The following is a 25882-nucleotide window of genomic DNA, read 5'->3' as shown; positions in this document are numbered from 1 at the left end:
GGGAATAGCGGATCAGCGTCATCAATAGTATCTCCACTTCTGACCTGGAAACATGGTGGGGAACAGCGGATCAGCGTCATCAATAGTATCTCCACTTCTGACCTGGAAACATGGTGGGGAACAGCGGATCAGCGTCATCAATAGTATCTCCACTTCTGACCTGGAAACATTGAGGGGAATAGCAATGGATCACATAGCTCTGGCTTTGCTGTTGGCCCAACTATAAGTTCATGTAGGTGTCTGATATAAATACTGTTGGCCCAACTATAAGTTCATGTAGGTGTCTGATATAAATACTATTGGCCCAACTATAAGTTCATGTAGGTGTCTGATATAAATACTGTTGGCCCAACTATAAGTTCATGTAGGTGTCTGATATAAATACTGTTGGCCCAACTATAAGTCCATGTAGGTGTCTGATATAAATACTGTTGGCCCAACTTTAAGTTCATGTAGGTGATATAAATACTGTTGGCTCAACTATATGTCCATGTAGGTGTCTGATGTAAATACTGTTGGCCCAACTATAAGCTCATGTAGGTGTCTGATATAAATACAGTTGGCCCAACTTTAAGTTCATGTAGGTGATATAAATACTGTTGGCCCAACTATAAGTCCATGTAGGTGTCTGATATAAATACTGTTGGCCCAACTATAAGTTCATGTAGGTGTCTGATATAAATACTGTTGGCCCAACTATAAGTCCATGTAGGTGTCTGATATAAACACTGTTGGCCCAACTATAAGTCCATGTAGGTGTCTGATATAAATACTGTTGGCCCAACTATAAGTTCATGTAGGTGTCTGATATAAATACTGTTGGCCCAACTATAAGTTCATGTAGGTGTCTGATATAAATACTGTTGGCCCAACTATAAGCTCATTTAGGTGTCTGTTATAAGCATGCATTGAGCCAAGATAGATGCACAGCAGTTTGATAACAGTGCTCCACCCTGTGTGTGTGTGCAGGTCCGTGGCTACAGTGCCTGATATGAGTTGAGTGTCGAGCCAAGGTACATGTACAGCCGTTTGATAACGGTGCTCCCTCTGTGTGTGTGCAGGTCCGTGGCTACAAGGTGGTGAAGTCGGGCATGAAGCCAGGGGAGGCCATCAGTAAACAGGCCCTGGAGGAGGGAGCCAACGCCATCATCATGGGGTCCCGGGGCCTGGGTGTGTTTCGCAGGACGCTCATGGGCTCCGTCAGTGACTACGTGGCTCAGCACGCACCCCCCAACTGTGCTGTCACCATTGTTCGGGAATCGTCGTAGAACTGTTCAGCTGTGGATGTGTGACAATGTCCAGTTTGTTGGAAACAATCAGGTGTAGCTCACGTTTTGTGGATTTTTGTTGTTTTTCTTGGTTCTTATCTGGTTTTTTGTTTTAAAAAAAAATATATATCTTCTGTTATTTGTTGCTTGCTGCACTGCATGGAATCACTCTAGTCTGCACATGATCAGCTACAGTGAGCACACTGTTATGGAAGACCTGCTGTAGGGCTTCACTGTTTTCTGTCCTGGCTTTGGTTGACCCACACTTTACTGCTGGTGGTTGTTGTGTTGGGTACAGTCCTTGTTTCTCTGTACTTCATGCTATTTTCACATATCACTGTCTGTTTCATCAGTAAAACTGTGTTGATATATATATATATATTGTTGAAGTGTACAAATTTACTGTTGACATTTAATAAGAATATGACTTGGTAAGCTTGTCATCAGAAATGATTATGGTTATGTCTGTGATCAGTATTTTTTTTCTTTATCAAGAGAGTGGGAGTAGTGGTCGTAGGGGATGGGGTGGTTGTTGCTTTCAGAGGCAGGCTTTGAGCAAAGTACTTGGGTTTTCTGTGCTTACAGGAATGTAATCAGCACTTTTAACATGTTTCATTTACAGCCAGTTGTCACTTGTGTTGAAAAGTGTGGTTTCCTCTGGCTTGAGCTGGTTTCAAGGTTCTAGTTTCTTTGACTGGGAACATATCAGTATGTCAGGTGCGGAATGGCAAGAATTGCTTGCACGCTTTATAACTGTTGGGGTATGAACACACACAGTATGACACCAAGTCATGAAAGAGACAGATGTCTTTTCAATGTTTCTTTTCATGGATGTTTTAGATATACATATATGGGTGTGTTTTTTTTTTACAAATGATATGTGAAAAATAAAGTCGGTACATTTTCCTGATTCAGATTGTATGTACACAGCTTAAAGAGGACAGCCTCATATCTTTTGTCTTCAGCAGTGTATTTATGACATGTTTTATGTCAACAGATAATGATAATTCAAAGATTAGGCCTAGACAGGTCACTCCAAGCTTCTGTTCAATGCTTGTTGTCTGTTAAAGAATTCTGTCTGGCTGTATGCAAATGTGTGATAAGTGAACAGGTTCTTACCTGTGGTAGTTACGCAACATGCCCCCTCTCCATCATGGACACACACACACATACACACACACACACACAAACACACACACGCTGTGTGTGTAGATGTGTGGTTAGAGAAGTTCTCTCACATTCTGCGGGAAAACATGAAATAACATGCTGGGATGGCTTGCAGTTTTGTTTTTATTATTAACATCAGTTTTTGAATGTTAACCACCATTCTTTGATTGGATTATTTTGTTTTGGATGAGTATTGGTGAGTGATGCTGTTCCTTCTTATTCATTTATTTTGTTGTTGTTGTTTGTTTTGGGTTTTTTTTGTTTGGCTTTTAGTTCCCCCAATAAACACCACATTCCAAAACAAGTTCTGAAGCAAAAGGAGAAAGCGTGTTGTTTGTTCACTGCAAGTTTTACTTGATGTGATTTAGTCCTATACTTTGAAAGCAGATGGTGTGCATGTAAGTGCTTGTTCACTCTGTGTTCTTCCCCTCCCCTCACTCCCCTTTCTCCCCCCTCTTAAGTATTTTTTTGTGTGTATATGAATGGGACTGGTGAGGATGTTGAAGATCTTGGTTTTACCGTAGTTGATCATTTTCAGAAAACTGATCTCCATGACTGTTTAACTCATGGGCAACCACTGCAGCAGATAAATGGGCATGAATATGTATTCATCACAGCTCGCTGTTTATTCCCTTCATCAGTCCCAGCAGATATCAAGTGCTTTAGAATGATGCATATATTTCTGATGATCAGTGCACATATGCTGATAATGACTAGTTGGTGATGTATATTTTCTTCTCTCTGTCTCTCTCTCTCATAATTTTTTTATATTTTTGACAGTTTTTATTTTCCATCTCATTCTCCTATCTTCCATTCAACTCTGTGAAAAAAATGCTTTTTCAAATGTTTTTCTCAATAACTAGACATGTGTGGCATGTAAAACACACACACACACTCTCTCTCTCTCACACACACACATAGGAATATAATATAGTGCAGTGGGCATATTTTGTTCACCATCTGTCCACCAATATTGGAACTTGTCATATTGTATCAGCCATCCACAATGTTCATGTGCTGTCAAGACATGGCAAGCATCCGATAACAGTTCAGTTTATCAGGCTCCCCATGTGATCCTGTTTTTGTTTTCTGGGTTGACCATGTGACCACCTGGGCTGGGTTGTCTGAGTGATCTTAGCAAGGCTAAGTTTGCTGTTAAGAATGTTCCTAACTCAAGGCTAATTCAACAGACTGAGGAACATTCTTAACGCTAAGCAAGCTTGGTGTTACAAAGACTCCCCATGCAGTGCAGCCCTGATTTTGTGATCTCTCCTAAGTGTGTGCTGATTGATCTGAAATGCTACTAGAAAGAGAGGGCTTCACATAATTTTAATTTCTAGTTGTAATAGGAGGCAGCAAAGTTTCCACACGTACTGCATGTTTACTTTGTGTGTGGTGTGTATGTGTGTGGTGTGTACAATGTGCTTTTGGCAGAGGACATCACATTCAAGGGGTGATCATTGTTACTTTAAATGGGAGATCTCTTTCCAGACATCAGTGTGTTCATGTAAGTGATGCAGACAGTTCTGTCCTTCAAGATTGACTGCTAAGAGCAAGAAGTATTTTCCAGGGGTTACAGCTAGGAACAAGACAGCAATAGTGTTTGTAACATGTGTTTAGATTATTGTGTATTACATAACAGGTCCTTAAAACACTGTTCTCATATAACAGTTTGGTGAAGTATGCAAGTGGTCTGAGGTTCAAATTAATGAACAAATGGTTTTTTTTAATGGTTTCTGATTCTCATTTAACCAAAAATAGATATGTGTCATTGTACTTTAAAATGTGAATGGTGGCTACTGTTATGAATACATGTTTGCCTTGCATATGGTAGGATAGTGAAATCAGTGTGTAAAGAATTGTTTATAACATGATCATGATGACTTTTACAATTTATCTGTATCATTCTCAGCGTATAAAGGATTGTTTATATGGGTGTGATTTGGCTGTTTTATCATTGTGCCTGTTTCTTCATCTTCTCTCTCCTGCTTTGTGTTCTGTCTGTGTACAAAATTCCCTGTCCTCTTTAATTAACATGACTGTCCCTTTATTTTCTTTTACAAAATGTGTGCACTTGTATCCATACATTGTGTTTGTCTCTGTGTGTATTCCTTTTTGCCAGTGTGTGTGTTTTTGTGTGCCCGCACATGTGTGTGTGTGTGTGTGTGTGCGCGTGTGGGAACACTTCAAGACAAAACATACAACAGAGGTAAACATTTTACCCATACCTTCCAAACATAATTTTATTTTGTAATTGCTGTGTGCCATGGACAAAACAAACACTGAACCGGTGGTCCCATGTATGGACAGGTGAAAAACAGGCACTGGTCTATCACGTATAAAACCAGCTTCATAGAATGTTGCTCATGGTTAATGATACTTGTGGCAATAGGAAATTTTCACTGACCTGGGAATCATACCTGGAACCTTGAGATGCCACCTGAGTTGGCGGAGGAGATGGTGGATGAACGGAGTCGACTGGAAGGAGTGGAGGCAGTGGAGGAAGTGGAGGGTTCGACTTGGAGACAGGGCCAGAAGTGGAGGGCCCAGAGTGACCGCCGGTCGATTGAAATCGCTGCTTAATCTTAGCTCAATTGCCCAATTGAGCTAAGTAATCTTGTGGCCTATTGTTAATCATGATCGCATGCAAAAACACAGCGACAAAGAATCGATAGACGGGCAGAAATTATGAGCAGGAGCAGGAGTCAAATTGGCTGCTGGAAAAAGAGGGTGCTAGTCAGGGATGCAATGGGGAGGTAACCTACTACGGGAGGTTATCGTCTGTAGCTACTTTCGTTTTCTCTGCATAGGCGGATAGTAGTTTGCACAGGACAGGAATCAGACCCCTGCCGGAGTCTGCACTGGTGGGTCATAGTTATGTATGTGTAATTAACATTGCATTCACCAGCACTTTCTCCCCCTCCACTAGACCTTGAGGGGTGGTCTAGGTTCTAGTCATTCGGATGAGAAGATATACTGAGGCCCAGTGTGTAGCATGCACTTCAGTGCACATAAAAGAACCCACTGCAACTACAGGGTTGTCCCTGAAAAAATTCTGTTCAGAAATCCACTTTCATAGGAAACAAATACACGTGCAAGCAGGAAAAAAGATGGCACTACTCTGTAGCAATGGTGCTCTCCCTTAGAAAATCTGCTGAAATTTCACGCAATCTGTGTGTTGTGACAAAATTTAATTGGGCGTAATTCTACTTTGAATACAAAAAGGTCACTTGAATTCTTTGCTATGAATATAATTGTCACTGGGCCTATTTCATGGAAATAACAGCATGCAGAGAATAAAGTATTGTGGACATAGTGCTTATGTTCTAAAAGTTAAAAAAAAAAAGAAAAAAAAAAGAGAGAAATGATACTTTTAAAGGTACACATCATTCACTACCCCATTTGACAAATGGGCATATTAAACCATGAAGCTCTGTGAATAGCACAGCCCAATCTAGACAGGGTATTTCACACCATGAAAACAAACATTCCTGGTTTTTCCTCTTGTCAACCACTGACTGGAAAGAGAGAGGTGGGAACAAATTAAAGGGGCACAATCCATCCTCAGACATTCTGGACCAACCTGGATTGTCTCCCTGTATTGGAGTGAACGACACTGAATTGTCCCAGTGAACACGCACACAACAGTGCAAACTAATCAATACGTAAAAAGAAAGAAAAAGAAAGAAGAAAAAAAAAAAAAAAGCGCCAAAGACTGAACTATACTGAACTCTTTTTTTCCCCATTAGAACTGTGCTGGAATGGGAAGAACTTTCAGAAAGCACAGAACTGATGCCATCTCGTGTCTATAGTATTTTGGATGACATGATAAACTGAGGCCTCGTGTCCTAAGCGCATGTAAAAGAACGTATGGCAGCAAAGAGCTAGGTTGTCCCTAGCTAAAATCAGTAGAAAAATCCACCTTGATATTAAATGCATTTGCAGACAGAAAAAAAGAAAGGGGAAAAAAAGAAGAAAAAATTGAGGGGGTGACACACTGTCCCTGCATGAGGAGAGCAAACTAAATTTCATACAGTGAAATCTGTTGACAAGAAATGTACTACAATACAAAATGTTAAATTGCTATAATGAAGTCAATGTGAATAATATTTTTAGAGCTTGTTTTATTATTATGAGAGTACAAGAAATTCAATGATGAAAATTTGTAAAGAGCACTGTAATACTAACCTGAAGAAAAATTCATTAGCTAATAGAATTGGACAAATATGGAATGCATTACCTATCGAAACTAAACTTGCACAAAATACGAATGTGTTTAAAAATCTCCTTGACATGAACACCAATTTAAAAGAAACATTTATTGACTTTGACGAGTGATTTACAGAAAATGTAAAAGAAAATTATATGCATATCCCACAAATCAAAGGTGACAGATATTGAAGGGGACATAAAAAGGCCATGAGGCCTAGGCAGTGAAATGCCAGTCCCTGCACTACTACTACAAAATCTCCCTCCTCCCCTTTATTCTGACACACACACACACACTTAAATCTTTGACTTTTTTCTGAGACTTTATTTCTCCACATTCCTCCCCACTCTCGTCTTGAAATTAACATTCTGCTTTAAAAGAATTTGAATTAAAGAAAAAAAAAAAAAAAAAAAAAAGGGGGGGGGGGGGGAGGGGGGCATACCTATCCCTTGATCATATATTTCGATAGTTTCCAACTTTTCCTCTGAACAGTGCAAATTTATGCATATGCGAAACATTTTAAAAAAAAATCGTTTTGTAGTATTCTGGCTGAACCAGTCTGGCTTGATTCACGCTGGGATACTAGAGATCCACACCTGAGGCAGGATATTACCAACTTCATGAAAATGACACTGGTGGAGTCCGTGCAATGGTTTGGCGGAAGAAACAAGACTTCAGTAAAACATATGGTGCAAAATGTGCTGATCGCGACTGTTCATGCAAAATATTGGCTCGAACTTCATATTAAAAAACAAAAAGATAGAGTATGCCTACTTAATATTTATTTGTTAAGAAATCAGAATTACGTTGCACACGCCCATGTATTTTAAGTGAGCGGTGGCGGCATGCACGATTATAAATAGCTTCCCTCTGAACCTGGCTTTCTTGTTCGACTTCCGGATGCATAAACGAGATTAATCGAGATGTACATTAATGATAATGAATAAATGTATCAAAATCATATTAGAATGTCAAAATGTTAGTAATATTTATACCTATTGTTATTATATAAAAATATACAGTTACAAAAAGGTTGTCCTGATTCTTAGATGGTTTGTCTACTAACTTCCTTTACAGACGGCCATTTCTGCTACACGTAGAGGTGTCGGTGGATGGTCCTTGATTTTGGAGGACGATCGGCGATACAAACACTTTCAGCGAGTGTTTGTCCGGATAAAAAAGAAACATGGGCCGTAAGGTTTTTCCTATGTGTGTTTTTCTTTTGCTGTATAACGTGCATAATATTAATTGTTAGAAAAATACAAGATGTGCAGTACCGGTTAGTGCTTACGTGTCATGCCTGAAACACGCTTCTGCTTTTATTGTTTTTCGTGCGTTTGCAACAGCTATGAAAGAAACTTGAATATTAACTGAAAACTGATAATATATGTCGTTGTGAAACATTAATACTGTTGAATGATGGTGATTGTTTTTACATGTCTGTTTCAGTTAAATTCTTGGAGTTCGTGAAACCGTTTTGTTCGGTTTTACCAGAGATTGCTAAACCAGACAGAAAGGTGAGAGCTTATTTGACTCAGCTGACAATATGTTTGTTTGTTTAAGCATAGGTTTTGCTTTTTATATGAGTTCACTATTTGAACGGCACATGATCAACGAGGAATATCAGCACTTGTTGGTAAATTAGATTGTGCTGTTGCATTTGATTTGGAGCAAACATATTGATGGTCACACCCCCCTCCCAAAGCATGCAAGTTTTCAAATTTCACTGTGTTCACAATTTATTTTCCTCCATGTATTTTTTTTTCCAGTGACACCTCTATAGATCCAAAATAGCCCCTTCCATAATCTCTGTATGTCTGTAGTTCTCTGTTTTGAAGTTATTCTATTTCACTATCATTCTGAAGTTCTTTCCTGAATTTGTGAGAAACTAGTTTTTTGTTTTGAGAACAGTCTTTTGATTCATTGTAATGCTCTGGAAGGCACAGTTTTTCTGTGCTGATGAATCAGTGCTATGTATTATTATTATTTATTATCATCCAAAAAAAAAGAAAAAAAGTGATATTATTTATTTTAATAATTTGATAACATGACGATGAGAATATCTGTTCTTGCCAGGTTAGCTTCCTGGCACAGCTCTAAAATCAGCTTTGATATGAGAAAGATTTTTATTTTTCACTTGTTTCAGATGATAAAACTATAAAAAAAAAATAAAATAAAAAAAAAAAAATATATATATATCACTTTGTATAGCTGCATGTAGTATAAATTTGGTGTGGATTTACTGCTTCATCAGACATTCTTCTTTAATGTTATGTTTAAATAAGTCACTGCTGAAGAATGCAGGCTGTATATTATAAAACGGTTTAGTTTTGGAGTTGGTCATCAGTCATTGACAGTGACACTCAGGTTAACACATTTGTCTGCCACTAAGTCGACTTTTTCTAGAACACTTTTTGCCCACTCAGTGTTATACAAGTTATAGAATCTGTTTCACAATATCAGTCTGAACATTATTTGTATGATTGTAATTCAGGACAGGCTGCACATTACATATCCTGTCACAGTTGAAAGTGTATTGTTTGTGCAGGTTGGAAAAATGTGATTTTGGGAATGGGTGCATGTATGTGTCTGTGTCATTGTTGACTATTTCATGGTGATTTTCCCGGATTCAGAATAGCATGTAGATGCCTACATACATGCATGTATGCTTGAAGTTTAATAGGAAACGGTACCTTTGGAGATAGCAGCCATCAAGAACTGTTAAAGACTTTTAATCTGCTGTCCGGTGTTGACTAAAAAAACTGTTTAATTACACATACTTACCGTGACCCAACTAGTGCAGACTCCGGCAGGGGAACTGATATTACTAATTTCTCATACTCATAGTTTTAATGATTAGTGGAACTCTGATTTTACTGACCAGTTGTCCCAATTGAATTTTTCAGATCCAGTTCAGAGAAAAAGTGCTATGGACAGCAATTACCTTGTTCATCTTTCTCATCTGTTGCCAGGTATGTATAACTGTTGTTACAAAGTTAAAAGAAATAAACAACAGGTAGATCTGGAATTTATATGTTAAACTTAAGATTTTGTAACTAATTTACCAAAAGGATGACTTACAGAAGTATTCAAAAGAAATATTTCATATAAGGGTGCCATAAATACAATTAAAATGTAACGGGACAGAGGAGAGGCATACGGGATGGTGTGGGTTGAAATTTGGAAAAAAAAAAAAAAAAATTTTTTTTTTTTTTTTTTTTTTTTTTTTTTAATAATCCTTTTGGATTTCTACACAGTGATTCTCATTGTTAATTTTCTTTATGAAGGCTTGTCGGTTGTTTCAACTTGTTTGAATTCTTATATGATTTTTACTCATGATCAGGTACAAAAATGTCTGGTCTTCTTAGAAGGGTGTCATAATATCTATGTTTTATTTCCCTTGCACTGTTTCAGATCCCATTGTTTGGGATTGTATCATCAGATTCTGCAGATCCTTTCTACTGGATTCGTGTCATCCTGGCTTCCAACAGGGGTGAGATAGAGTTGCTGAACATACTTCAGGATCCAAGCTGTCTGCCCTAATGTTTCTTATCGATATCTTCATTTGTGATATGATAAAGGGCATCAAGTTTTGAGTAGGGGGATTGATTCACTCCTTCAATTTCAGCTTCACAACAAACTTACTTTAATAGAATTTGAAGAATACAACTTGGAACTTAATTTTCAGGACTATTGCTGTAATTACTGTGCATGGTATATGTTGGAAACTGCATATTTTGTGACCCAGTTTTGACCAAATTGTTTGGAGCTTATTATGATCCCAGTCTGCTACATTTTTTCATGGCGTAGTTTTAACGCTGAATTGTCATGATGTTTTGTGTGACACGCCATGGCGTTGATTGTGACAAAAAGTAGGTCGTCTTAAATCAGATGCCTGTAACACCATGTACAGTATCATTTGTTTGTTCCATGTTTACAATTTAGTTATGACTATAGCTGTATATGTTAACAAACTTGTGTCGACCTCTTTGACAACTCTTATGTTGTCAGTTGAGGTCTTGTCTGTTGTTGGGAAGTGATACTTTAGTTTTTTTCTGGGAATCATTGCATGTCAAGTGCATTGCCCAGGACTTGAAGAACTTATAAACATTGAATGCGCTTTCAAAACAATGCTTCAAGTAAATTTCCTTTATTCATTATGAAAGTATTAAATAATTATGTGATGCTGAATTATGGAACTAAATTTTCTGAAAGCTGATGTGAAATATTGTGCTGATTATGCTTCATACATGTAGTGCTAAGAATATTGTGCAGTACTGTGAATCGTGTGATGCTGTTTGCAGGTACTCTGATGGAATTGGGCATCTCCCCTATTGTCACCTCCTCTCTCATCATGCAACTGCTGGCTGGTGCAAAGATTATTGAGGTCGGTGACACACCCAAGGATCGGGCTCTTTTCAATGGAGCCCAGAAATGTGAGTTGGGTAGCTTTAGTTTCTGGTCAGTGAAGGCAATGTCATTTTAAAACGTTGACAATGCAGTTTTTTGCATGCTAAATTGCACACTCCCTCCATCTCCCCTTTTATAGATTTTTTTTTACTTATGTTTTATCTTTAAATGCAGTGCCTCTTTAGTTTCTGGTTGTTTACTCAATAGTCTTCTAGAATTTTAAGTTGAGTCTCCTTTACATTCTCAACTTTGAAATCTGTATCTTAATTAGTTAATATGTGATGAATATTTTCAGCATAGTGTGTGTTTTTTTTTTTATTCCACTCCATTTTTAGTATTAAAAAATGTTCAGCTTATGTTGTCATTTCCATTTGAAAAATAATGCACTGCCATCTGCGTTTATGATGCCATTTTCTCCAGAAACAGACCAATCCCACTCCCTTCCTCTCCTGCAACATACGATACATTCACCATCCTGGTTCATAGTTGATCAGATCAGTTTGTTGTTGGTCAAGGCTTGATACAGAATGATTGACTACCTACTGCTATTTACATTGCTAAGCAAATATGAGTCATTCTTTCTTTTCTTCTTCCAGTATCATGAGTATGTTAGTAATTGATGTTGATCTTATCATTTGTATTAAGATAAATTTGGTCTTGGTTGATCGGTGTATTCTGCTCATGAGAATTATTGGTAGGAGGTAAAATGTTAAAGGTGAGCAATACCTATATGACTTCATAATTATGACACCAGAAATGACAAAAAGATGCTTACATAACCAAAAACTTCATGAAGTCAAGTGTCCCTGTCAGCAAGAACAGCAATAGCACAGAAAAGAAAAAGAATGACTGCAGAGTGAAGAAAATGACTGTCACTATCAATACATTATTTACTTTCACCAGAAAGATATCTTAACTGACAGTATTAATTATGATGTGATATGTTTCATGCAGTGTTCGGGATGGTGATGACGGTGGGTCAGGCCATCGTGTACGTCATGACGGGCATGTACGGAGACCCCTCAGATATTGGCCCTGGAGTGTGTCTGCTCATTGTGATCCAGGTAAACACTCAAAGAACTGGATGAGTTGTGGGAGGCAGAATTAGGATTCTCTGGATGAAGTCTTTGCTCTTACAGGGCTTATACCTCAGCCTACTTTGTTTTATTATTGTCTGATTTAAGAGGTTTTTATGTATGTTGTTTTGTCCCATCTGTGGCACAACTGTATGATAGATGATACTGAGAAGCAGCCTGAAGGATAAATGTTCTGGGCTGGGATAGAACTGTGTGATGGGTTTGAATGATTTGTGAAATTGAACAAAAAGAAGGGGTGTTGTAAAATTGCATGAAGTCTGACACCAGTATGGCCTGAAATGACAGGACATTATAATGTGATGGTGCTGCATCTTACGCGGGTGGAATGTGGCTGTGATACTGACAGTAGGATGTGTGCTGTTGCTGTGACAGCTATTTGTGGCTGTGATACTGACAGTAGGACATGTGTGCTGTTGCTGTGACAGCTGCTTGTGGCTGTGATACTGACAGTAGGATGTGTGCTGTTGCTGTGACAGCTGTTTGTGGCTGTGATACTGACAGGATGTGTGCTGTTGCTGTGATAGCTGTTTGTGGCTGTGATACTGACAGGATGTGTGCTGTTGCTGTGATAGCTGTTTGTGGCTGTGATACTGACAGTAGGATGTGTGCTGTTGCTGTGACAGCTGTTTGTGGCTGTGATACTGACAGTAGGACATGTGTGCTGTTGCTGTGACAGCTGTTTGTGGCTGTGATACTGACAGTAGGATGTGTGCTGTTGCTGTGACAGCTGTTTGTGGCTGTGATACTGACAGTAGGATGTGTGCTGTTGCTGTGACAGCTGTTTGTGGCTGTGATACTGACAGTAGGACGTGTGCTGTTGCTGTGACAACTGTTTGTGGCTGTGATACTGACAGTAGGACATGTGTGCTGTTGCTTTGACAGCTGTTTGTGGCTGTGATACTGACAGTAGGATGTGTGCTGTTGCTGTGACAGCTGTTCGTGGCGGGCATCGTGGTGCTGCTCCTGGACGAACTGCTGCAGAAAGGCTATGGGCTGGGTTCCGGTATCTCTCTCTTCATTGCCACCAATATCTGTGAGACCATCGTCTGGAAGGCATTCTCTCCGGCCACTGTCAACACTGGCAGAGGTAAGATGGAGTCTTACTCTGCCCTGTTTGCTGGATTTTTTATTTTATTTATTTGTGTTTGTGTTTCATTGCTTCCTCTTCCTTCTTATTTGTTTTTGTTTGTTTTTCTTTTCTTTTTTTTTTTAAATATTTTTTATCCTGGTTTGCATTTTTGACTGCTGTCTGTCCATTCACCTGTCGTGTTTTAGAGATTGGTTGTTGTTTTTTGTTTGTTTGCTTTGTCTTGTTTTTTGTTTTGATCCCAATTTACATTTGCAGTACAACTGATGGGTTTTTGTCCAAATCTGCTTTTGCAGTTGAAATAGATTTAAATATTAAGAGAAGAAATAACCAAAGAAGCAGTTACCATCACAAGGTCACTGGAAATTGTACTGGGATAGCTCCTTTATCAACGGTCATAACTGTAGCAGAAAAAAGTTTTGTAAGGTCTGAGGGAAAACTTAATTTTGTGTTGAAATCCAATACATTACCTTTTCAAAGGATGAATAAAAATGATTACTAAGTTCAAGAAATATTGTCTGAATTTGTCCTTTTGTTACAGTTGTTTGACTCTTGGGTGCCCAAGAGAAACATAGTGCAGTGTGAAATGTGAGTGTTGGGTGTGTTGTTGTGCAGGCACAGAGTTTGAGGGAGCACTGATTGCTCTGTTCCACCTGCTGGCCACCAGACAGGACAAAGTGCGTGGTCTACGTGAGGCTTTCTATCGTCAGAACCTGCCCAACCTCATGAACCTCTTGGCCACTGTTCTCGTCTTCGCCATCGTCATCTACTTTCAGGTCAGTCATTTCCCTTCGCCAGTGTATAGTAGTACTTCTGGGAGTCTTCTGTAGACATGAGAAGAATGGACTCTCCATTATACCATCATTTTGTGTATCTTCCTAAACAGTTGAGCAAAAATATAAGCTCCCTGTCTTTGGTTCCATTAGATTATAATTATCAGGCAAGTTATTGTGATCATGGCGATGCTTGATTTCACCCTTGCATGTTCAGTTAATTTGACTGGATATGGTTGTTTTAACTTGCACACAAACATTTGTGAATTTTGTTTATCATGGAATGACTAGGGATAAAATTGAATGTTTACATATCAGTGACAAATAGTGGTGCCACCCCATTCACTGACGTGGACCTGTGTTGTTGGACAGGGATTCCGTGTGGACCTGCCCATTAAGTCTGCCCGCTACCGTGGCCAGCAGACGTCCTACCCCATCAAGCTGTTCTACACCTCCAACATCCCCATCATCCTGCAGAGTGCCCTCGTCTCCAACCTCTACATCATCTCACAGGTCACCAGCATTTCTCACTCTCTGGACTTCCTTGCTTCCTCAAAATCCTTGTGCTCAGCTCTTTCAGGTCTAGCTTTCCAAAACAGCTTCTTCCTACCATACCTTCTTACATTTATAGTGTAGCATTCTATCTTCTTGTTAAGTTTTGTCTTCATCTGTTTGTTTCAGAGTTGCATTTGTGTGAAAGTTTGGTGTGAAAGCACATTGATTTGTCTCCACACAAGATTCAGTGCTGAATAAATACATTTACTGTTACTCTTTGACACAAGGTTTCATCAGAGCAGTATGTGGAGTGCTTGTGATGCCTTTGTTGGGAATAAAGAAGTCTTTGGATGTTATATCTTGTTGAGATCAGGGAGGAATAGTTCTGTGAATCATTCGATATTGTTGCATCGAGTTCTGCCCATTACACAGAATGAGAGAACACCTTAGTAATGTTGTGTGAGCGGTGATGCTTACTTCGCTTCAAAGCATTAATTATGAATGCATAATGTGGTAGATCCTTTGTAATTTGTTGTTTGTTTATTTTGAGAGGGATTGGTCTTGCATTAGCTTATCACTGCTGAACGTTCTGTGTGTGAGAGACAGTTCACAGTTGTGTTTGTGTGTGTGTTTTAAACAGTCCATTTTCTGCAAATTTTTACAGGGTTTAGTTGCACTTGGAGATTTTGGTTTATATTTATGAAATATATTAGACTTTCACTGTATCGAAAGGTTAACAAATCACATTATGCTTAATATAATATTGTACTGTTGCAGATGTTGGCTACCAAGTTCAGTGGCAATTTCTTTGTCAATCTTATTGGCGTCTGGGCTGTAAGTACCTGTTATTTTGGATTTTTGAAAGATATTTATATTTTAATCAGTGAAGTTCATATATGTTGATTGCATTAATGATTAGTTTTAAAGACTTAATCTTCTTTTTTGTGTCTTTTTTTTGTCTAGTTCATTTACATCAATAAAGTGAATGTGTGATAAATCTGATTCAGTCTGTGTTTGTACTGTGTGTTTGTCAGTAGTGGACTAGATCAAAGTCGTTTTCTGTGGAAATACTTTGTGTGCCAGCACCAACTTAAAAGTTGTTGTTTTTCTGACAGAGAAAACTGGTATGATTGTGTGTGAAGCCATGGAGAAGCTGATAACACATATTTCATAGTTGTCTTAAGTGAGTCGATTGTCTACAAATGGACATGGGTATGTCTGTTGGCAAGGAGTGTGCAGGGTGTCATTTGTACCACTGTCTGCCATGCTGCAGAAATACTGCTCGCACTAAATGTGAATGGATGTGGTATGAAATAAAGAGACAAAATATTTATGCCTACTTCTTTTTTGTTGCCAGTAAGTGTTCTATGTTGCATAGCTTGTATAGCTTTTTATTATCTTTTTTTAAAATTGATTACTGAATGTAATGATCACCTTTTTATTTCAGTGGTGTTCGATCATACATTATGTGCGCTTTGAATATATTGTGTAAGATGAGCATACTGTATCTGAGCTGCATAAGAGGGGGGGTGGGATGGTGGGGGGAGGCTGGTGGATGAGTAGAAGGCGAGATATGATGCAAGGGGAATAAGAAAAGGAATGATGTGAGTTGAGTCTGATATTTTTTTTTCATGCATATTTGTTTTTTAAATGTGTGCAAATATTTTATGTCCTATATGGAGTTGAATCTATTTATTCAAAAAAGTAACAAAAAAACTTTTGTTGACAGGATGTTGGAGGTGGCGGCCCTGCTCGATCTTACCCCATCGGAGGTCTGTGCTACTACCTGTCACCGCCAGAGACGTTGAGCCACATTGTGGAGGACCCCATCCATGCCATCCTCTACATAGTCTTCATGCTGGGCTCCTGTGCCTTCTTCTCCAAGACCTGGATTGACGTGTCTGGCTCCAGTGCCAAGGATGTGAGTGGAGCTCTGTGTGTGGTGGTTGCTCTACAGGAGAGGATGTTGGGAGTGGGTAGTGAAGTTTAGTTGTGTTGTTGTTTTTCATTGTTGTTATTGTTCTGTGGTTTTTTTTTAGTTGCAGAAAAGTTCTCTATTGCTTCCACAACCCAACTTTTTTGGTGTTATTTGTTTATTTGCCATTTGATTGAAAAATACTCCTGATTGTAAAAACAGGCAGAAGATGCACTTTGTTCTTTGGAGTGTGTCAAGAAAATGATTAGTTGCAGGTAACATGTAACAGGTACTTCAGTCAGCTGACTAACAGTATTCTGGTCAGCTGGTTGGTATATCAGCAATTTACTCTGGTCAGCTGGTCCCTGATTGCCTCTTCGTGCAGGCAGAGCCTAATTCCTTCTTTCCACTCAGACCTTTTCCTGTTTGTGTGTTGTTCTCATGGGTGTGGCTGATGGGTAGAGAGAAGTGACTGTGACTGTTCCTGTTTGTGTGTTGTTCCCATGGGTGTGGCTGATGGGTAGAGAGAAGTGACTGTGACTGTTCCTGTTTGTGTGTTGTTCCCATGGGTGTGGCTGATGGGTAGAGAGAAGTGACTGTGACTGTTCCTGTTTGTGTGTTGTTCCCATGGGTGTGGCTGATGGGTAGAGAGAAGTGACTGTGACTGTTCCTGTTTGTGTGTTGTTCCCATGGGTGTGGCTGATGGGTAGAGAGAAGTGACTGTGACTGTTCCTGTTTGTGTGTTGTTCCCATGGGTGTGGCTGATGGGTAGAGAGAAGTGACTGTGACTGTTCCTGTTTGTGTGTTGTTCTCATGGGTGTGGCTGATGGGTAGAGAGAAGTGACTGACTGTTCCTGTTTGTGTGTTGTTCTCATGGGTGTGGCTGATGGGTAGAGAGAAGTGACTGTGACTGTTCCTGTTTGTGTGTTGTTCTCATGGGTGTGGCTGATGGGTAGAGAGAAGTGACTGACTGTTCCTGTTTGTGTGTTGTTCCCATGGGTGTGGCTGATGGGTAGAGAGAAGTGACTGACTGTTCCTGTTTGTGTGTTGTTCCCATGGGTGTGGCTGATGGGTAGAGAGAAGTGACTGACTGTTCCTGTTTGTGTGTTGTTCCCATGGGTGTGGCTGATGGGTAGAGAGAAGTGACTGTGACTGTTCCTGTTTGTGTGTTGTTCCCATGGGTGTGGCTGATGGGTAGAGAGAAGTGACTGACTGTTCCTGTTTGGGTGTTGTTCCCATGGGTGTGGCTGATGGGTAGAGAGAAGTGACTGTGACTGTTCCTGTTTGTGTGTTGTTCCCATGGGTGTGGCTGATGGGTAGAGAGAAGTGACTGTGACTGTTCCTGTTTGGGTGTTGTTCTCATGGGTGTGGCTGACAGGTAGAGAGAAGTGACTTGTGGAATGATGGCTGTGCTAATTACACAAAAGTACTTGCTCCTTTGCACACAAAAAACTTTCTGTGCCAGCTTTTCTGAACATGTACAACGGATATGAAGACAGGGAAGAAAACACCCTGACAGAAAAAGGACTAAAGAGATGTGAAGCTGACTCGGGTGGACAAAATTGCTGAAATACCAACCAGCTGACCAGAGTAAATTGCTGATATACCAACCAGCTGACCAGAATGCCATTAGTCAGCTGACCAAAGTACCACCCAAACCGCACCCATGGAAACACACATATCAACACACAAGAAGACTGAAGGGAAAAAAGGGAACCAAAGGTAATCTTCAGAAAGAAACACACAACAGGCGAGATCGAAAGAGAAAGAAGCTGGTGAAGGTGTAAGACAAACTGATAAACCAACAAGTCAACAACTAGCCAAGCAAGCAATGGACCTAACACAATCCATGTTGAATCACAACTTAAAGTAGGCAGAAGCAATTACACAGAAATACTCAAAAACACCAAAACAGTAAGGTGGACTATGAATAGTCCAGTTCATCAGTTGAACAGAGCTAATTATAAAAGTCTTGTCTTGCTCTAAAAAAAAAAAAAAAAAAAGAATGAATGGTGTGCTGTGTGTGACTGACAGGTGGCCAAACAGCTGAAGGAGCAGCAGATGGTGATGCGGGGTCACCGGGAAAAATCCATGATCAAGGAGCTGAACCGATACATCCCCACCGCTGCTGCCTTTGGTGGACTGTGCATTGGTGCACTGTCTGTGCTGGCTGACTTCTTGGGTACGTATATGTCTGTCACTTAGCTGTCAGAGCTTTGACCGCATGGGTCCTGTGTTGGGTGGGCTTGGAAACGAATAGAAGTAGGTCTGTTTGTGTTGGACCATCTATTAGAGCCAAATGGGGAATTGTGGCATCCTTTATTACAGGATAGTGATGTAATCAATTTGTTTTTTTGTTGTTGTTTTTTTAAGTTTTTTTTAATTAAAGACAAGACATTGATATTCTCCTTTGGTATAATGTTCACTTTCTTCAAGTGTTGAAATACATACACAAGGAATTGTAACCAAGTTGGTATCCTCCCTCTTCCTCCCCTTCTCCCAGGTTTGTTCTTAACATTTTCAAAATTGTCAGCCAACACATGTTTGTGTTTTTTTTGTTGTGCATATTTGTAGTAGAGATTGTAATTGTTCAGATTTTTGTTTTCAGGGGCCATTGGCAGCGGAACAGGCATCTTGCTTGCTGTTACAATTATCTACCAGTACTTCGAGTACTTCGTCAAAGAACAGAGTGAAATGGGCGGCATGAGCACACTCCTATTCTAAATTGTCAAAAACTTATTGGTGGTGGACAGATTGACAGCTCAGTTCTTGTGTCACTTCACATAGCTTTAGACAGTCAGACTGCTTCCCATGTGTTGGCATGGCGGAAGTTTCCCCCAGCCTTTGGAAACTAGTGATCTTTCCTTGTTCATATTCCATAGTGTTATTTTGTTTGTGAACTGTTGGTATTTTATGAATACTCAGTAAAAGTTCGGACAAGAGCATTATGTGTTAAGGTCTGGAGTCCCATCTTCTTGAGAGTGAAGCTAGAATTGACAGAAGAGTGAATAGTGAAGAAGAACAACGCAGATAGTAACCGGGTTGTAGAGGCAAGAGGATGGAATTTATAGCATGATTATCTTTTGCCAAGATGTTATGCATTGAATGATGTAGTGAAAGAAGTAGGACAGGTGTGTCAAAAGCACAATGTGAAGTGAATGTCTGCACTGCATGAAATGATGATCTGCTGATTAAAAGAAATGTAGCCTTGTCAGGCAAAAGGAATTATGTTTCACAGGGTCAAAATTTCAGCCTTTTTTTTCTGACTGAAAGTGTCAGATGTGAATGTTGTGTGATGCAGGAGTGAACAGTAGTTTTCTGTTGAACTTCATATCTGTTTCTCTTATTTTATGTACATCTTTTATTATTTATTTGTTTGATGACTTCATCCTTTATTATTGATTTGTAAAAATAATGAACAGAATCCTCCCTCTCTTAGTGTACTCCATTTCTTGCAAGTTGATTAAAAAAGATGTGGGTTGTGGAATATTGTTTGTCTTGAAAGTGAAGTTTCAGTCTTTTAACAAATATTGAACTAGATATAAGGTAGGGAACAGTTTCCAGTTTGACGGATATGTAGCTAGTGTGTACAGTTTACAGAAAATGAACTCTTATTACTGGGCATTTATTTATTTTTTTCTTTCTTTCTTTCTTTCTTTTTTTTTCCTTGCCTCCATCTTAGTGTAAACTTGTCGTACAGTGGCTGTTTAAAGTGGAATGTGTTATTTGTTATCATTATCTTTTAGTCACATGCAACGCAACATTGACATGACTATTTTTATGTTTGGCAAAAGTGTGTATGGGGTGTCTGAAATGCTGTCACAATTTTGTAAAAGGGTGAGACGAATGAGAAATAAATAATGCCGTAACTCTGATTTTTTTGTGTTGTGTTTGACTTGAGCAGGGTGCTTGGACAAGTGAATGCCATGATAGTTTATAATCATTGTGTAATTGCCCTGTTTGGGATGAACAGAGTGTTATGAATTAAACTTGTTGTGAATTAAACTGAGTTCAAGATTGAATTGAAAATGTAAATGCCTTGGTCATTTTGTGTTGTTGTGTTTTTGCTACAGAGCAGGAAGTTCACCAAAAGGGGATTAGTCCTAATCCTTAAGCCTTTCAGAAAGACTGATCAATACACAGTTCAGAGGTCACTGGTTCAAATGATGTACTTTTAGTCTGTGAAAATCAGTCACATGTGATTAAAGGTGGGAAGTAAAACTGGAATATACTGAAAAACCCATTTACCTGTGTGGTGGTTCAAATAACCACTTCAAGTTGCTGCAAACGGGTTTTTGAAATGTTAACCAAAAGTAGCAGTTGAGCTTTGTCAGGATCCACACAAATTCATTGTTTATCTAGATTTTGTTTCTTTTTATTATTTAGATTAGAATTAGCTGAGCAAAATGCATACACTGTTTTTATTTCAAAGTCCATATTATGTGTACATAATTAAATTAGAATAAATTAGTTTTTATTATGTGCTGACTTCTGTTTGCTTGTAAATACACACACACACACACACACACACACACACTCAAAATCTTTCTCATGGACTGGAATATAAAGTTGCCAAATCTCTTGCTTTGTGTATTTGTGTGTGAGGGACAGCCAGGCAAGCATCCAAATGAATGCGTGTCGACATTTGTTCAGAAGTCATGGCGTGTACTGGTGTGAAAATACCAGTTCTTAAATCCAATACTGACAAAACAGCAAAAACGAAACAGACTGGAACTGGTGCCCAGCTTAACAGGTAATGGAGGCTGCAGTCATATGACTGCTGAAACTTAAGTGCAAATGGAGGTAAGCTTTCAGCCAATATTTTAGCAGTTCTGTTGTGCTTAGTTCAAAAAGATGGATAACATGGTAGCTAGATTTTACCCAGCAAAGGAAGTGGGTGATAGTGTGTTGGAGGAAGTTGGTGATTGTGTTTGTTAGAATGCTCAGTGTTGTGAACTCAGCTGTGATGAAAAGGTTGGAGGAGATGGTGATGTACACAAAATGATAAGGTTAGCTTAACAATGAAATCAGCTAGTCAAGTAGAGCAGCAGCAAGAGGAAATGCGATACTTTTAATGAAGAGGATAGAGGGACAGTTACTAGTTGTTTCCAGATAGGTGGTACCTGTTGACAGCATTTGGTACAACATGTGGAATCAAAACAGTTTTGTGGCTTCAAGTTTGATGTTAACTACATGCACCTGAATATTCGGATACCAGCTTTTGAATGAACATTAATATTACTCTGTGTGTGTGTGTGTAAATATATGCATGCTGAGAAGGAAAGTGCACTGCATTTTTTCCTTTTCTGTGTCCCTTTGTGTTAAAAGTTTATGTGTGGAATACGACCATTATTTTTGTTGTATGTAGCAGTTACACACATCTTATACCAGGGACTCTTTCAGCTAATGCATAGGCCTACACTTGTTTTGGCTTCTTTTTCTGGCATGTGTGTGTCAAATGATTTCAAAAAGACACATAAATATTTCAGAAGTTAAAGTTGCAAAACTGTCATGACAGTGTAGAATTTTGAAAGGCCGCCAACTCTGCGGACTGGTAGTGGCTGTGGCTCCAGGAAACCTTCTCCAAGAAAGGCAGGCTGACTCCAGCCCAGTGGAAACTAGGCTTGTGCTCAACAAATTCTTTGACTTCTTTGTTAGAGGTGTCAGTATGTCATGTTAATGTATGTAGAGAGTGGAAGAACTTTGTACTCAATTGGATCATTGCTTTTTGCGGAGTTTGAGATAAAATACACTCAAAAGATTCATGGGTACATTTTCATCCTATCTTTGAGTGCTTTTGAAACGGTTATAGAACAAAACTAGAGTTATTATAGAATGTAGTTATAGTTTGAATTTTTTGTTTTAATTTGCTCCGCTGCGTGTTACTTTGATTAGATGTCAGTTACAGAGTAACTTAAGTGGAATGTGAGACTGGAAGTTAATGGTTCAAACAAATCCTGGCATTGGCTTGTGGGTAAGGGGAATGGAGGTTTCCATTTTTCATGGGAAGGCTGGTATAAATGGTGAATTTCTGGTGTCTTGATTCTCATATTTTTTTATGAATGAATGTTCCTCAGATTAACATAATTGTATGGAAAGTTGCATTGATATTTATTTATATATGTATGTGGTGGGCTGTGGAAACAAAAACATTGAATAAGAAATAAAGCTGACCACGGGTTGGGTACAAATAAATGCACATTGAGACTTGTAGCTTTTGAACACAGAAAAAAGAGAATTTTGTATACTCTGTATAGATTGTACAATATTTATTGGGTATTCAATGTTGATAGTATCAAACTGATTCCTAACAGTCATGCATCATATTGGTGCCATATTTTCCCATGCAGAAATACACCATACAGGAACCCGCTTGGCTGAAATAAAAAAGAGGTCTGATACAGTATGCACCCGTTGGAATGCTACAGTTTGTCATTGTATTTTTATCTTCATGAAAAAAATCTACATGCATCAGGTCATGTAACAGGTATGTGCCCTGAAAAGTTGGATGGCTCAGGGTGTGTGTGATGGGTCAGTGAGGTCCCATCGTTCCAATACTGGCAGTGCATGGTGGGTTAACCCCAGATCTTCTTCCTACCTTCATGGCACACAAGGCCATATCAAGAGACTGCCACTGCCAGGTCTCACCCTCAAAACATCAAAACTTTCACAGAGTCAAGCCCTAAGCCCTGAACAGCATTATCCTGAGGGCACCAGCCAGCAGATCATTCAGCTTTACCGGACAGCCACCGTCATCTGTTGGCAGCTTCCACATTGTCATGCCATGCTCCTTCCTGCTGTTCTTCCTGTATCAGGTTGAGGGGGACAATTTTTCTTATTGACCAGTTCAATGTAACATGGAGCAAAACTGCTAATGGTGTGTTATCTTACTTTGTGTGTATGCATATGGATCTGTAGCCCGTGTCAGTGTTCAATAGGTATGGAACTACAGACATGCATCAAATATTATATCATCCCACAAAAAGAGTATGGCTGCTTGTATGACAGGATATAAACAATGATACACATCAAGGCCCACTTGAAGAAACCAGTGAATGTGTAAGGTGTAGCCCATACACATATAAAAAGGTAGTGTGTGTGTGTGCAAATGGAGCCCTGTTTCTTGAATGAAAGCTGCATAGTCTATCAAAATAACACAGTATGATGTAAGTACACCATCCTTTTTGTCAAGGGCATTGCCAGTATTTTTAAGGCTTGACCAGTCATGTGGGACAAACACAACAGGTTAATATGAAGGTTAGGCATCTGTCCGCTCTCCTCCCCCCTTTAATTTTTTTAAGCAGATGTGGTGCAGCTGATAATATGTGGATCAGTCCGCTTGCTTTGATACCTCCTTGAAACTGAAACTCCAGCACTCTGCTGTGTGGATCTCCAGATAATGTTTATACTTTTTTTTCTTATTGAGACTTCTTTGAATCGATTACACTTTTTGGGGGGTTTGTTTCATGAAATGTCTGAGTCCCTGCATGGGTGGCAAGTTCTGCATTGTTGTCTGTCATTTAGCATAATTGTTAATCTCCTGCATTTGCTGGCTACAGCTTCCACATTTACTAGTTTCCAGAAATGGGTTTCTATGTAAAAGTACATGACAGTTTTTAGGCCTACCATTTGGGGACAGTCATAACTCAGTTTTGGGGGATAATCATGGTCTCTTTTCTTTCTTTTTCGCTGACTCAAAACTGCATGAACTGTTGGCAAAACTGCATGTGTATCTCAATTAGAAAGATTTTAAAGGGTTTATATTACACTGAACCCCTTGAAAATTTGTTGTTGTTTTAAAAATTAGTATTGATTGCTAATTCAGTCCATTTACTGTCCAAAGTAATAGTGAATAGTTGGTGCAAAATATTTGCTGCCTAGAAAAATCTGCAAGAAGGTTTTTATGTCTTGATGCCATTTCAGTTAACTGCTGTGGTACTTTTTTTTTTTACAAGGAGGTTGACTCTGTATTCCAGCTGCCATACAATTAGAAGTCTGGTTTGTTCGAGATTTGTTTGAAGTGTGCCCATCTTGTTTCTTAAGTGTTATTTCTCTCAATATATACACGATCTATTAAAGTGTCTACAAACATGTGTTCTGTTGGGGGAAAAAAAAGTATAGTTTTATGGACATGGACAGCTGCTAAATAGCCGTGTGGCATGTGCATGCATACATTATGCAAAAATAAGCAAACCAGAACCACACACACACACACACACACATACACCTGCTGCACATTAAGAAAAAACAAATGCACATGAGCATGTCTGTTATGTGTCTTGTTTCTCCCACTCTCCATCTTAGTGACTCTTTTCTTACTCGTTGAGAAAGTCAAAGAATGTAAAAAAGAACAGGTACAAGGCCATCACACCATCGGTCGCCTCAAAGAAAGAAATGTAGAGGGAGAGAGAGCAGCTGTTAGTCTAGCATGAAAGGTAGAGCTCAATGCTTTCCAGATCAAACGAATATTCATTATTGCCATTTCCAAACCAACATTGCGCAATTTTCTACAAAACAGAACAGTCTCTCTGGGCTTTTCCAAATGCAGTAGACTCGCGGATGTATAATGGTGAATTATATACATTCGTGAGTAGACTGAACAACATGCCCTCTTGCGGCCAATCAGCGGCCTGGCAGCTTGTGTGTGTGTGTGTGTGCATGCGCGAGTGTGTTAGTGTATGCATGTGTCAGGAGAGCTATGTCACATGCGAGCACATGTGTGAATTTGCTTATGTGTGGGGGTTGTGTGACATGGGGGACACAATTTGTGTGAGTGTGTGCAGAGTATGGGGGTGTGTATGCATGTCTGTATTGTGGGAGCAACAGAAAATTGGAACGTGCGGGTGTGCATACATATATGTAAGGGTTGGGGTATGGGCAGGTGTGTGTGTGGGCATGAGTGAGTGTCTGTGTACTGTGGAAGCTGCGATACATTGCATATAGGAATGAGCGTGTGGGCAAAAGGGGGGGGAGGGCTGCAGGGTAATTTGGGAGATGGTGTGTGTGTTAGTGTATGTGTCGGAGCTCGTGTACGTTTATGTGTATCTGGGCGTGTGCATTTTTGTTTGTGCTTTCATATCTGTGAAACTGCATGTTAATTTGTTGCGTATGTGTGTGTGTGTGTGTGTGTTTTACATTTATTTGCTTGTTTGTTTATTTATTATCATTAGTGTCTTTTTATTATTTTTTTTTCTCTTTTGATTATTCATTTATTTTTATTTTATTTCATTTATTTTACCATTTTCTAAATTATTTCTTAATCATCTATTTGTTTATTTATTTCTTATTCATTTTTTAGTTACTTTCTTTAAAAAAAAAAAAAAAAGGAATTCATTTACTTCTCTCTTTGTTTTGTTATTTATTCATTATTTTAATTAATTTATTTTATTATATTTTTTCTCTCATGGCCTGACTAAGCGCGTTGGGTTAGTGTAGTGTATATGGATAATGAGATTGTCGT

The 25882-nt window shown here is 39.1% G+C and overlaps 2 protein-coding genes across 3 annotated transcripts in view; both read left to right on the top strand.

Annotated features, from left to right (window-relative positions):
• LOC143299436 (universal stress protein YxiE-like) overlaps window positions 1-4369 on the top strand; it is a 26278-nt gene extending 21909 nt beyond the window's left edge. Inside the window, exon 4 of the mRNA XM_076612632.1 lies at window positions 1062-4369. Within this exon, the coding sequence (XP_076468747.1) occupies window positions 1062-1268 (207 nt within the window). The 3' untranslated portion in view covers window positions 1269-4369. The remainder of the gene's footprint in view (window positions 1-1061) is intronic.
• A 3315-nt stretch (window positions 4370-7684) lies between these two features.
• On the top strand, window positions 7685-20297 carry LOC143299457 (protein transport protein Sec61 subunit alpha-like). 2 transcript variants are annotated; one of them, XM_076612671.1, is made up of 13 exons: window positions 7685-7838; window positions 8095-8162; window positions 9552-9617; window positions 10060-10138; window positions 10950-11081; window positions 12010-12119; window positions 13086-13239; window positions 13855-14015; window positions 14385-14525; window positions 15285-15341; window positions 16237-16428; window positions 18457-18604; window positions 19031-20297. In XM_076612671.1, exons 1-13 carry the CDS (start codon window positions 7832-7834, stop codon window positions 19144-19146), a joined length of 1431 nt encoding a protein of 476 aa, XP_076468786.1. In that variant the 5' UTR covers window positions 7685-7831; the 3' UTR covers window positions 19147-20297. The 2 variants fall into 2 exon arrangements, with proteins under 2 accessions (XP_076468786.1, XP_076468785.1); XM_076612670.1 differs by lacking the exon at window positions 7685-7838 and having other exon boundaries at window positions 8067-8162.
• The last annotated feature ends 5585 nt before the right edge of the window (window positions 20298-25882 follow it).

Source organism: Babylonia areolata, chromosome 25 (assembly GCF_041734735.1).
Source record: "Babylonia areolata isolate BAREFJ2019XMU chromosome 25, ASM4173473v1, whole genome shotgun sequence".
NCBI classification, from domain to species: Eukaryota; Metazoa; Mollusca; class Gastropoda; order Neogastropoda; family Buccinidae; genus Babylonia; species Babylonia areolata.
This window is presented reverse-complemented; position numbering and strand designations above follow the sequence as displayed.